The sequence below is a fragment of the Gavialis gangeticus genome, unplaced genomic scaffold (genome assembly GCF_001723915.1).
Source record: "Gavialis gangeticus isolate Ggan-Ray unplaced genomic scaffold, GavGan_comp1, whole genome shotgun sequence".
NCBI lineage: Eukaryota > Metazoa > Chordata > Crocodylia > Gavialidae > Gavialis > Gavialis gangeticus.
The window spans coordinates 49582825-49596059 of NW_017728995.1; the positions used below are offsets into that span (position 1 = coordinate 49582825).

General features: G+C 43.1%; 1 protein-coding gene across 2 annotated transcripts in view; it reads left to right on the plus strand.

Annotated features, from left to right (window-relative positions):
* SERPINE2 (serpin family E member 2) overlaps nt 1-11748 on the plus strand; it is a 25690-nt gene extending 13942 nt beyond the window's left edge. For both annotated transcript variants that reach the window (XM_019503647.1, XM_019503648.1), the window contains 5 exons: nt 5373-5571; nt 5701-5801; nt 7726-7812; nt 8837-8920; nt 11060-11748. In XM_019503647.1, coding sequence (XP_019359192.1) covers nt 5373-5571; nt 5701-5801; nt 7726-7812; nt 8837-8920; nt 11060-11097 — 509 coding nt within the window. In that variant the 3' untranslated portion in view covers nt 11098-11748. The remainder of the gene's footprint in view (nt 1-5372; nt 5572-5700; nt 5802-7725; nt 7813-8836; nt 8921-11059) is intronic.
* Nucleotides 11749-13235: the final 1487 nt, after the last annotated feature.

Below are 13235 nucleotides of genomic sequence, written 5' to 3' on the forward strand. Positions count from 1 at the left end.
CTTCACGCATACACTTATTTAACATAGGAAGTGGGGGAAGCCCCCTTCTCTTTAGAGTCAAGTATTGTGGGGAGGGAGGCAGGCAGCTTCTGTATCTGAGGCTTCAGCCCCTACCTGCTGCCTGCCCAACCCTCTTCCTCTGCTCCTTCTGTAGCCTGCCCTTTCTGTGTATCCTCTTCCCCCATCTTTTTCCCCTCCCCCCATGCACCCTCTGCTTCCCACACTTCCCTTCTCCTTCCCTCCCTGCCTTACCCTTGCTTTGTGCCAGCAGCTTTATCCATATAGCAGTCTGGGGCATGCAGTAGGGCCCCAGCTCAGTCCCATTGCAGCACCTTGCAACCCATACAGTTGCTATGGGGGCTGGGCTCAGGCCATGCACTGTGCCCCAGGCTTGAATGAGAACGGAGCCTGCTGGCACAGAGGGAGGAGCAGAGGCTGCAGGGGGACAGTTGCTTCACCTCCTCCAACCACCTGCCTCCCCACTGCTTGCCTCCCTGCAGCAATGGGGGAGCTGGATTCTACACATGGAAAATTATAACACACTTATAAATTTTACATGTATAGAAACTAACTGTTGAGGGTGGTCTTAAATTCAGGGTTAACTTAGAATTGAGTAAATATGGTACAGAGTAGGGGTGGGCAATTAGTTTGGCTGGAGGGCTGCTTAATGAGTTTTGATGAGCTGTCAAGGACTGCAAGGGTAGCCCCACCCCTTGACTGATGCCCCACATTCTGCTCACTATCATGGGACTTTTAAGTTCTGCCCCTAACCCCTGACCTTTGCTACTAGAAGTCCCTCCCCTTGCCCCTGGAAGTACTTGTTTTTGGAGGGGGATTTGCCATATTGGAACTGGAAAAAAAAAGTCTATACTAAAAATCAAACATCTACTAAAACATATTTCAATTTTGTTTCAAAAATATTTTTGTCCTGATTTGTTTGTGTAGTGTATATAGAGGTAATTGCATAATAGCTCCAGCTTGTATATTGTGGGGGTATGGGGTTTATGGGGGACTGGATGTGGGGTGTGCAGAGGGTGTGGATGTGTGGAGGGTATGGGTTTGTGAGGGGGTGTGGGTGGGTATGGGGTGTGTTGGGGGGTTGTGGCTGTTGGGCTGTGCATGGGGGTCTGGGTGCATGTGTATGGTGGGGTGTGCGTGTGGGGCCCCTTCTACAAGTATACCTCCCTCACACATGACCCCCTATTGCACACAGCCCACGGCAGGCAGAGTCCCCTGGTGACGCACCATCCCAGCAAGCCCAATGACTGGATGTGACTGGGCTGCTGGCTCCATCATGTGGGGCTCACGTGCAGTTCCTGGGTTCTCCACCCGAGCGCACACCACCAAGGGGAGCCTTGTGCGATGAAGCTGGCAGTGCAGGTTTGGGGCTTGGCTGGGGCAACAGGGAGAGGGAGCTGGCCCAGCTCCATAGTGCATAGCTCCCCGCCGTTCCCCATGACCTGCATGTGGCAGTAAGTGGGGCTGGACTGCCAGCTTTATCATGCAGGACTCCCCCCAGAAGCATGCGGCTTGGGCAGAGAACCCGGGAACTGCATGTCAGCCCTAGGGAGCCCCACACACTTGCTGGCCTAGGATCTACAATTCTGCTTCCTCACCCTGGGCCCCCACTGGCATGGGTCCCATGCTCCTGCCCAGCTGCTACTTTGCTCCTGGCTACCACTGCTTCCCTCCTGTTCACCTGCTTGCCTGCCTGCTCACCAATGCCACTGTTTGCCAGTGCCTCTCCTGCCCACTTCTGCCACTTCCATCCTCTCCGCCCACATGCCACTGCTGCTTCCTTACCTGTGGGGCCAAGGTCAGGGCCATTCCACGCGTGAGGGTGTGAGCACAGAGGGCACTGCCTCTGTGAAAATGAGCAGGGCTCAGCCCCTTGCAAGCACAGCAGGGGCAGCCTGGGGCTGGGCTGGATACAGTGAATTAATAAGCACCTGTGCACGGGCCAGATGAAATTGCCTGGTGGGCCAGATTCTGTCTGTAGGCTGTATTTTGCCCTCCCCTGGTATAAAATGATCCAGGGAGGAAGAAAAGCTGACTGCTCCCCCTTCTTACTATAGTGATCTGAGTTCTGCCTTGTCTTAAGGCTTCAGGACACTGCCAGCAAAGTTGAACTCTCATGAAGAAAATCAGTCAATATTCAGTTTGCTTGACAGGTGTGGATTTGAGTGTAGAAGTGTAGGTGCAGTTTTCCACCCATCTAACATATAGCACATTGTAATCGGTTGTGATTTTAAGCTAGTTATTCTTACTTGGAAAACTCCTGTTAAGTCTTTTCAAATGTCACTTGGACTTATGACCTATATCTAAAAATCTGATAACTCTGAAGAAGGGAAATCTGAGCTGGGGAAAGTTAATTTAACATCTTGACTTGTAGTCATTGTAATTATTTTATGTGATTGTGTGTGTGTGTGATTGTGATTCTTTTACCTATAACTGAGGAAAGTGTCAGTTAGGAAACTGACTTTTAATGGGATTATAATCTTCTGTGGTGTCGTCAGAAAATACAGCCTGTTTTCCAAATCTAACAGCTGTAATTAGTGGTACAAAAGACGTTTTGATTGCTAATGGACAATCTAGGTCCTTATGCTGTCCTCTGAGACAGGACATAACTAGATAAATTGCTAGTTGCATGCCTCTGTGATCCCCATCCACAGCTCCCTCACACTTGGTGTTGCTTAAAGCACCATTTAGTTGCTTGACAATTGAAGGTCATTCTTTCTTTGGAACTGTAACATGATTTGAAGAAGATGGAGGCATATATGTTATGCTTTAACAGCAGTGGGATCTGCTTATGTAAATCTAGTAAACTTCAGGGTGCATTTCTTATTTCTTCTTCCTTTTTGTGAGCCAGTCTTTATTTTCAAGTAAGCATATGTGTAACTTCACTTTTTATTGCCTCCACCCCACCCCACTACTAATTAAAATAAGAACAATTTTACTCCCTTTCCAAGAGAAATTCTCAAACATATGCTTGGCTTCAGTGTCAGACTTCCTGTAAAAAATAAAAATAAATAAATATATATATATATTTATAGAGTAATATTACTATAAGTATCTAGATTTTTGTTCTCTGCTTGTTTCTTTTCAAACTGGAAGAAAGTTTGTCTATCATGGCTTCCAGTTGCCTAACTACAGTAATTGTGGTCTCTGGTTGATTATCAAAAGATGGGGAAATGCTGACATAATCTCAAAGAGGATGTTGCTAGCAAGCCTGACCAGTATATATCACCTGACATCTATTGTGCAGGATTTATTGTTGTTGTAACAGATTTCACTGCTGGATTATTTCTAGCCCAAACAAGCTGCTAATTGTGGTAGCAGCGTGTTACAAGTTCAAGTGATTCTTTAAAATACTGTGTTTAAAACAATGAATCAAAGTTTAAAAAAAAAAAAAGTGGCTTTTCCAGTCTAATATTGTTTTTCAAATGTTAGAAACTTAGAGACTTAGAGAATTCATATATAATGTTTCAACTCCAATCAAAGCTCTGCCCTGAATCCCAGTCTAATCTCCACTGGGAGCAGGGGAAGGCAGCGTTTAGTCTGTGAGCTGGAATTGGGCTGGCAGCAGACTCCATTTCCCACCAAATCCTGCCTGTGTTGCTACGACTGGTTTCCATGGAGACCCCAGCAGCAGTGATGCTGTGATAATGTGGGGCCAGGGTTTCCATGGAGATCAGCCCCAGCAGTGCTGGCAGGGCACATGGCTGGGCAGGTTGTTGCTCCAGGGCCAGAGCTGGGATCTTGCAGCAGTGACTGTGTAGTCTGGAGTCGGGGCAGAACCCTGATCTGGGGTGTACAGGCAGCAGGTCACAGCTCTGCCCCAGCTTGGGACCACACTGTCACTGCCACAAGATCGCAGTCGCAGAACAGCTCCTTGCCCTGCGGCACACCCGGCCAGTGCTGCTGGGGCCAGTCTCCATGGAAACCCTGGTCTCTTGCTGTCATGGCCCTGGTGCTCCTGGGGTCTCTATGTAAACTGGCCACAGCAATGCAGGCAGGGGCTGCTGGGAAATGGAGTCCGCTACAGTCCCAATCCAGCCCACAAGCTGAACTTTGCCTGCCTCTGCTCTACATGGAGGTTGGACTGGGATTTGGAAGAGAGCTTTGATTGGACTTAGACTTGGAGAATTCATATATAAAGTTCCAAGTTTCTAGCATTTGAAAAACAAAGGACGGCCCATGGTTGGATCAGGCCTGTGGTGGACTCCATTTCCTAGCTGCCCCTGTCCATGTTGCTGCAGCCAGTTTCCATGGAGACCCCAGGAGCAGCAGGGCTGTGACAGTGCAGGGCCAGTGTTTCCATGGAGACTCGCCCCAGCAGTGCTGGCAGGGTGTGCGGCTGGTCTGGGGCTGGAATCTTGTGGCAGTTGCATCGTGGTCCCGAGCTGGGGCAGAGTTGTAACCCACTGCCCGCACACTCCTGGGCAGGGGTATGCGGGGCAGCAGATCATGCTCTGCCCCATCTCCAGAGCACACGGTCTCTGCTGCAATATCCTAACCCTGGCCCCTGAGTAGTTCCCTGTCCAGACATGTCCTGCCAGGGCTGCTTGGGCCAGTTTCCATAGAAACCTGGTCTTGCGCTGTCATGGTGCTGCTGCTGGGGTCTCCATGGAAACCAGCAGCAGTGATGCGGGCAGGGGCTTCTAGGAAATGGAGTCAGGCCACTGGCCGGATCCATCATTTTGCCCACCCCTGGTGTAGAGGGTAGAAAACCTTTTTAATTCTTCCGGAGATATGAGTGTCCCACCAGTTTATGGCACTACATTATGTGTCTCCTGTTGTTGTTATAATGGAAACCAAATTACATTGAAATAAAATAATACGTGCCCAGGCCCTGAGGTATCCTGGGATAAGCTGCTCATTTTTGTCCTTTGCATACCCTGGTGGAATTTCCATTGGTGTTGCATACCATGGTATGTCTGTCTTGTTCTCTTAGAAGCATGTTTTTGTTTTTGCCTCTTGTTCTCAAACACCCATCACTTCTCCAATTCCTTATTTGCTGCAATAGATATTGCTAAGTTCTATACCTATGTTGATTTGTCCTTTCAAATGACCTCCAACAGTACACTATGCATGGAACCAGAAAAAATTAATGTGAATATTACGAAGCAGATTTTTTTTTCCTGTTCTGCATTGTTTTATCAAATCATAATAATCCATATGGACCCCATGCTGCTTATAAAAGGAAGCTGTACTGAAAGGTAATAATTGCCTCTGACATCTAAGCTTTCTAGTTTCATGACGGTGCCAAAGCTTTCTTGACATGTTTGAAATTATTATCTAGAGCTGTATCTGAATAGCTAATAGAGGTTGAAGACTAAGAATTGTAGCTTATTATCTTTCTCTGTCTTTAGGTACAACAAGTACCCCAAATGACTTGTGGTACAACATAATTGAGTTGCCTTACCATGGTGAAATGATCAGCATGTTGATCGCTGTGCCTTCAGAAAGTACTACCCCGCTGTCTTCTGTTATTCCCCACATCAGCACAAAAACGATAGAGAGCTGGCGGACGATCATGGTACCAAAAAGAGTGCAGGTGACTTTGCCCAAGTGAGTACCAGCTTCTTCCAGTTCCCCCTCTCCTTTTCCATACTCTTTAAAACAGGAAGAAAATAAAAACCCTCACATAATAGCCCTATGGAAGTAATAATTCCTCTGTTTCTTATCTGATTCATTAAGGTTCACAGCAGAAGCAGAAACAGATTTAAAGGAGCCTTTGAAGTCTCTTGGCATCACAGATATGTTTGAGCAGGCGAAGGCCAATTTTGGAAAAATAACAAGTAGGTGGTCTTGTTTTGGTTTTCATTCCTGTTTTCTTGCCATTGCAGTTTAATGCAATCTGTTCCATAGATTATCCGTTAAAGGACACATTTCTAAATTGCTACTAAGTGAGAAAGAAACGATATTAAAAGTCTTGTACATGCCAGTATTTTCCCTTTTTGTTTTAAAGAAAATACCTGCATCTTGGCAACAAGTAATATTGATTAAGTGCTTGTAAACTGTTGTTTGCTATCACTAATTAAAGGTCTCTCTCAGTGGCTGAAATGTGGAAAGTCTTCACTGACACCATTGGAGCAGATCATTAACAGAAGATATAATTAGGACAATTTTTCTTCTCAAACGTACATGTTTTGGAAACTGTTTAAACGAGCTTGAGACAGGCAGGATGTGCACCAAACTTATTACTCCATTCCTTTTACTCGGTGACCTTTTTTTAAACTGCTTGATTTCATCCATAAATATTAGAGCTGTGTGAAATTTCACCGGCTGTTTTGATTCAACACTGTTTCAACTCATTTTGAGCTTGAAACAGCAAAACCGAATCAAAATGAAGGGCTTCAAAACAGCTTTGAAACAAAATGAGGCCAGTTGAAATGTTTTGAAAGTTTCAAAGCAGCCAGATGGTGGGAGACAGGAGAGAACTAGGGCTGAGCTCCCAGCGGCTCTGCAGCCCCATGTGGTTCAGCCAGGAGCGCAGCCCTGGCTCTCCCCACCTCCCACGGCCGATCACAGCGTAGGGGAAATTCCCATCCCCAGTTCCAGGCGGGAGCACCCGGCTTCCCCCCCCTCACCTGGCAGGCTGATCGGGGGCCCGCAGCCCCGGGAGGACTGGCAGAGCCCCTGCAGCCCTCCCGGGGTTGCAGGCCCCCATCTGCCTGCTGGATGAGAGAGGCTGTTTCAAGCTTCCCCATTATAGCATGTGGGTGAAACATCGAAACAGCGTCACTGTTTTAATAGAACAGTGGTTTTGAATCAAAATGAAATTTGAAATTAAATGCCGTTCCGTCGAAACGGAATGGTGCTGTTTCGCATAGCCCTAGTAAATATCTATAAAAATGGAATATTGAGTTCTTAAAAACACTGGTATGAAAATAGGTGTCTTACGAGTTTTGTCTGTTGAACTTTGATTCATTTTCAGTAGAAGCAGAAGAACTTGTTTGTTAACTAGTATCTAATGTGCACTTCTGCCTCTGTGAAATAAAGGAAAATTTTATTATTGGAAGCAAAATGCTTTTTTCATATAATTTGTAGCATAATTTTAAATTCATACTGAATCTCATTGCATCATTTCATTATTGAAAATTAAAATAAACACTTGTAACTTCAAACTATCAAGCACAGTCTAAGGCTGTATTGGTCTTAAAGATTTTTATAGTGTTATTTTGGTGTCATGTTTGTCTAATTTCAGGTATGATGTCTATTTCCATGTGCATATGTGCACATGCTTTATATACACATCACAATGGGCATGTATACACAAATGCTGTAGCTGACTTAACTACAGAACACATAACATGCTATTGCTAATGCAGATGATGAATAAGAAGAGTATTGAAGACTTCAGGATTGTGCCTGTGTAACATGCATCAATCGCTTAACCCCAGGACAGGCAAAATGTTATACAAGAAATAATTAAGCAAAAGCTGCATCAGTCCAGTCCATTCCATTCATTTTGTATGTGTAGCATGTTTATGGTTTTGGTATGTGCTGTTTTTATGGTAGTCAGATCACGCACTGCATTTGAAGAACAGTAGCAGTAAAGTCCTTTTGCATTGAGCAGGATTTCAGTCTTTGCAAGAATTGTAGTGACCTTCAGTATCTCAGCTCTCTGCTTTTACAGTTGCTGAGCTATAAGAAACTAGTTACTTTGATTTGTTGTGCACAGTGTAACAAATATGTAACTGTCTGTCTTTGTTTGCACAGGAACAGAAAGTCTTCATGTATCTCAGATTTTGCAAAAAACAAAAATTGAAGTTAGTGAAGATGGAACCAAAGCTGCTGCAGCAACAAGTAAGCAGATGTTACTGTAATTGTTCACCTTAAACCTTAATTAAGAGTGACTTCACATAAACAAATTGGTTTTGACATTAAATAAGTATCTTTTTCCTGAACTGATAGAGTAAAACCGTTTCAATAAAAGCAGCACGATGTGAAAGGACTGGACAAATTCAAGTTAATATTATCATTTGTTCTGTAGCATTCAGGCTTTTAAAAATAAAAAGACTGAATGTTTGGCCTTGGCGCCTTTTACCATTTTGCACGTGAAAAAAGATGCAAGGTCCCTTTTTAGATTCCCATGACCATACCTGCAGGAAAAAAATCTCTTGAATGTTAATTGAAAACCTAGAACAGTGGTCACCAACCAGTGGATCTCAATCCACCAGTAGATTTTGGAGCCTCTTCCAGTAGATCTCGGAGTTTATCCAAGGCTGGGGGGGGGGTGGTCGAGTGCCACATGCAAGCACATGCGCACCCTAGCCCAGCAGCTCAGTCCATGGGGGAGGGAAGGGGCAGGGGCTAGATCGAGGCACCCCCACAGTGAGGGACAGTGCCACAGAGGCAAGAGCAGGTGTAAGCTGAGTGGGGCCCTGGCTGGGTGGGACTTACTTGCTGGGGAGGCGTACCCCCAAATAATATTTTCTAGATCTGTTCCCTTTCCCTCCCCACAGACTTACCTGCTGGGTGGGGGCAGCAGTGCATGGTAGATCTTGGGTTGTTTTTAAATGCCAAAGGTGATCTCCTACTTAAAAAGGTTGGAGGCTACTGATCTAGAAGAATAGCGTAGCTTTTATTGAAGATGTCAAAAGTCTCAGTAGATAAGTGATAGGAGTTTGTTGCTATTTAATCCAATGCTGACCATTTGTACTATAAACTTCATAAAATGGTACCTTATAGAGAATTTGAATGTCTGTCTGTCTAAAAGTCCAGGCGTGCATCTAGTAAGCACCATAAAGCTGTCAGCTTCATTTTCACACTGCTTTAAACTGTGAAGTGTTTTGCTTTTTCTAATTACGCATCCTATTTTTCTTGCCAGCTGCAATTTTAATAGCCAGGTCATCCCCTCCTTGGTTTATAGTAGACAGGCCATTTGTATTTTTCATCCGGCATAATCCTACAGGTAAGCAGCAATTTTACTTCTTTTTATAATGTGAGTATACACACTATACTGATTTAATTACAAAGTGATTATTTGTCACTGATTGGTGACGAGGCTAATTTATTTCCAGGAAGGAATAAATTAGTTTATTCTACCTAGGAATAAACTTTTTTCCTATGGGTACTTGTAAACTAAGCTAGCGCTCATATCTGTGACCTGGATTACCACATCTGTCTTCAGTGTATTTTCACATACCCCTCCAAGGTTAAGGATATTACTTCCATTTTACAGATGGGTAATGGTGTTGAACAGAGGTTTAGTGACTTGCCCACAGTCATGTCAGAAGCCATTGGCAGAACAGGGAACTGAATCTGAGCCATTAATGGTGTAAGCTTCATGTCCTAAACTCCCTCAAGTAAAAGTTTGAAGACATAGCCACTAGGTCTGAATTTTTATGGTATTACAAAATGAGTGCTGAGATGGGTCAGCACCAGTTGGCAAACTTCAGGATGTTTACTAGCTCACTGCTTTTTCCCTTTGATATGTGGGAGGTATGTAGCTATTGTGGAATAAGTTGCAGCTGCCATCCCTGAGGAAGGAGCAAACTTCTGACAGCAGTCTCCAGTCCTGAACTCAAAAGAATCAAAAGACCTCCATATAGCTCTGCAATATGACCACTTGGCTGCTTATCAAACTACACACCTCTGCTTTACTTCTTTCTCTAGTTCACTGCTCTCTGATCCTTGTCTTTCACCCTTCCCAGTCAGTAATACAAATGTAATCCTAGTCCTAGTTCCTGAGACAAATGTCTTGCTATAAACCAGTGATTCTCAACCTATTTGCCATAGTGGGCCACACTTGCAACTTTAAATGCATTATGTGGGCAGCACTCACACAACTTACTTCCTGGGTATCCATTAAAAAAATGTTTTAACAGGATGTCGCATGGGCCACAGCAGCGTGCTGATTGAGTCGCATGTGGTCTGCAGGCCACGAGTTAAGAACCACTGCTATAAAAGATGACACTCAGGTCTCAGATGCTAGTCATGCCCCACATGTGCTGTCTTTGCTCCAGATGGATGTGTCTTAATGAAACCCTTACATAGCTACAGTCATCAACACCCTCTTTTTTGACCATTCAAATGTACATTTTAGGTTTTCAGTCTTTTTTTAAAACTTGTTTTTGATACTGAAAATTATATCAATAAATAAGATTTGTATTTTGTTTGGGTTTCATCTAAATTCTTCCTCTAAAATCTGAGGAAGATACGTGCTTTGACCAAAACCAGTCCATATTCAAATCTGTAACTGGTGCTGAGGTTTGAGGAGGATAGCTGTTTTACAAGGGCATGTTAGTAACGTGTAGATGTCTACATTAGCTAGTAACCAGAATTATCCTGTAAAAACCCTTTAGCAGTGTAACATGCTTCCAACCTCTCTGCAGTGATTCTGGAGTCTTCTCTACAGTAAGGGTATTTGCTAATGGCAGTTCAGTCCCAGCAGTATTAGCAGCTTTGAGAAGACCGATGCACATAAGATCTGGATGACTAAAAGTGAACACAGCATTTAAAGGGAGGCCCAGGAACATACTTAAACGGACAAAAGTTTAAATGCAGGACATTAATAAAGGGGCTTGACATGGGGATAAATAGAAAGTCACCCTTAATTTAATTTTATAAATTCCAAACTCTCATATAAGCTAATGTAAAATTCCCTACTACTTGCCTTCCCCTTTTGGTTACGTGAGACGGGCATCGAGAGGGTAGATGTTGGAGGGTGCAGGTACTGGGGAGGGGGGGAGTTGAAGCTGCCTGCTCTCCATGCTGCACTTCTTCTCCCTCCTCTCCTCCCTCCCTTGCATTCTGCACTGCTTGCTCCCTTCCTGCTGTTCTCCCTCCACAGTGGTGGGGAATGACAAATTTAAAACAACCCTCTAAATAATTAGATTCAAGACATGAAAGCCTATAACAAACTTAGAATTTTCCATAGCTAGAATCTAATTATTGGGAGATTGTCTTAAAATTGAAGTTGTTTTGGATTCAGTTAAATATGGTACCTTGTATTTGACCATATGTTGTGGCTATTAAATTATCCAATGAAAGATCAAAGATTTGCAAAATGGATGTGTGTAGTAATTTTAGTTTTTATTTTATCCTTCAGGTGCAGTCTTGTTTATGGGACAAATAAACAAACCTTGAATGTGGAAAAGGCTTTCTTTTAAGAAGCAAAGTAAAGACTCATTTGATACATCCTTGTCTTGTTAAATATTTTTGTACACTATTCTTTGACTTCACACATGAACTAGTTTTTAAGCGATTGACTAGGTTTTGAAAAAGGGGTCATCGTAGTTCTGGTTTTGTGGAAATATACCGCTTGAAAACTACAATGCCTTTTCAAAATGTCTAAAAGATTCTTTAAACTACTGAATGGTTACCTATGCTAACAAACTGTTGGAGCTTTTTCTTTTTTCTCTGAATTTTATGTATGGCTTTTGTGAGAGGGTTTGAACAAGAGTGTGACAAAAAACAATGTCTGTTTAATAATAGTGATTTATTTTTTCTGTGGAAAATGTTTGGTATGTAGATGCCCTTTCAATACTACTTTTGTTCTTGAGTGGCTTGGAAATTGGGCATCTTTTTGGTAGAAATCAATGAAAAATTCTAGTAGTGTTTGTTTTATATAATGCATGTAACAGAGTTTAAGAGGACTAATGTCTTGAAAGTAACGCATCGCATTAATGTCCTGTTTTACTGTAAACTTGTCATTGCTAGTATACACTTTCTATTGGATTCAAATTTTATATTTGTTTTTGTACAAAGGAAAAATAAACTGCATTATGAACAGTCAAATGTCGTTGTATCTCAGTGATGTGCTGGAAGGCATGTGTAGCAGAACCCTAGGGAACCACTTGTTAAAAATTCTAATGCTGAATTGAAAGGAAGAGGCTCATCTGATGAAGCTTAACCTTCTTTGCAGCCTGCCAAATCATTCCTGTCATGGATGACTTATCCCTGGGGATAATGGAGATGTCTGAGGAGCAAGCGCTTCTGTTTTTTCAGGGTTGCAAGTTGCATCTAATATGTATTTTTAAAAATGCACCTGAGGAGATGACTACAGTGGGCCTTACAGTCGTCTTGCTCCAAATACTGCAAATTAAAGTAGCTCTAAAAGGAAAGTAGAGTTGCGCCTTATTAGCCAGCTAATTCAGACATGTATAAGCTTTTCTAACTTACAGCTCACGAGCTATAGCATCTAATGAAGTGAGCTGTTGCATTTGAAAGTTTATGCATCTCTGAATTAGTCTAAGGTGCAGCCCTATCCTGCCTTCTGCCAATTTAAGACCAACTTAGCTAATTACCTCTCTTTGCTCATGGATAAAACATGACCACACCCTGAAAATATTGTTCTAGAGCTGTGTGCATTGCCAGACTATTCCAAGATAAACACTTCTCCCTAGGTTGGTTTGTTGCCTACTGATATTTTCTGACTTGCTTGAAAGTATTGAGAATACTAGATCTGCTTTTTTACCTGATTTTGTATACCTCAAAAAATACCCAAAGGATTCCTTTGGCCCTATAGACACTAGGCTGTCTGTGCGCCCCCCCCAGTAGTTAGGTGCAGCTCTATAGTTACAAACCTGCCTCCACCCATGCTGTGTGGGGAAATACAATTCTACTTCAGTGTTCTGAAGGAAATTTGTGTACATATTCGTACATATTTGTGTACAATGCTAGCGTCAGGTTTTAATTTACCATCTACTGCTTACTGACATAAAGGAGCTATTTTGCCCAAACAACTCATGTAGTTGAAGGAGTAGAGCACCAGGCTAGGCTCAGGAGACCTGGGTTCTCCTTCTACCTCTTCTACCTTGCTGTGTGACCTTAAACAGATGACCTCCCCCTTGGTACCTCAGGTTCCCCATCTATAAAACACATTATACACTTCCTTTGCAAAGTACTTGGAGACCTACTACTGAGAAAAAAATCAGTTGTAGGGAGGGGAAGCAGAGGGGGAGGAAGCACTGGGATTTTCCAAAGGAAAAGTTGTTATCAGCAATCTCCTGGATATGAAAGTTTATCTCCTTATAAAACATTCAAAGGTGATTGGGGTAGTGGTGCAAAATAACTCATGTTTAAACATAGCTTTTTAAAACCAATTTCTGTCTTCATTTAGAAAGATGTTTTTGTTCATCTGCTGAACCCTGTGCAAACTTTTTTTCCCCCCAACACTTTCAAAAGAGGATTTTTGTTCTTCATGTTTCTCAAATCTTATTTAATTTCTGAAATGTTCAGACATCTTGTAATCCGGACATGCTGTCAGCTGGTCCTGCTTAAGT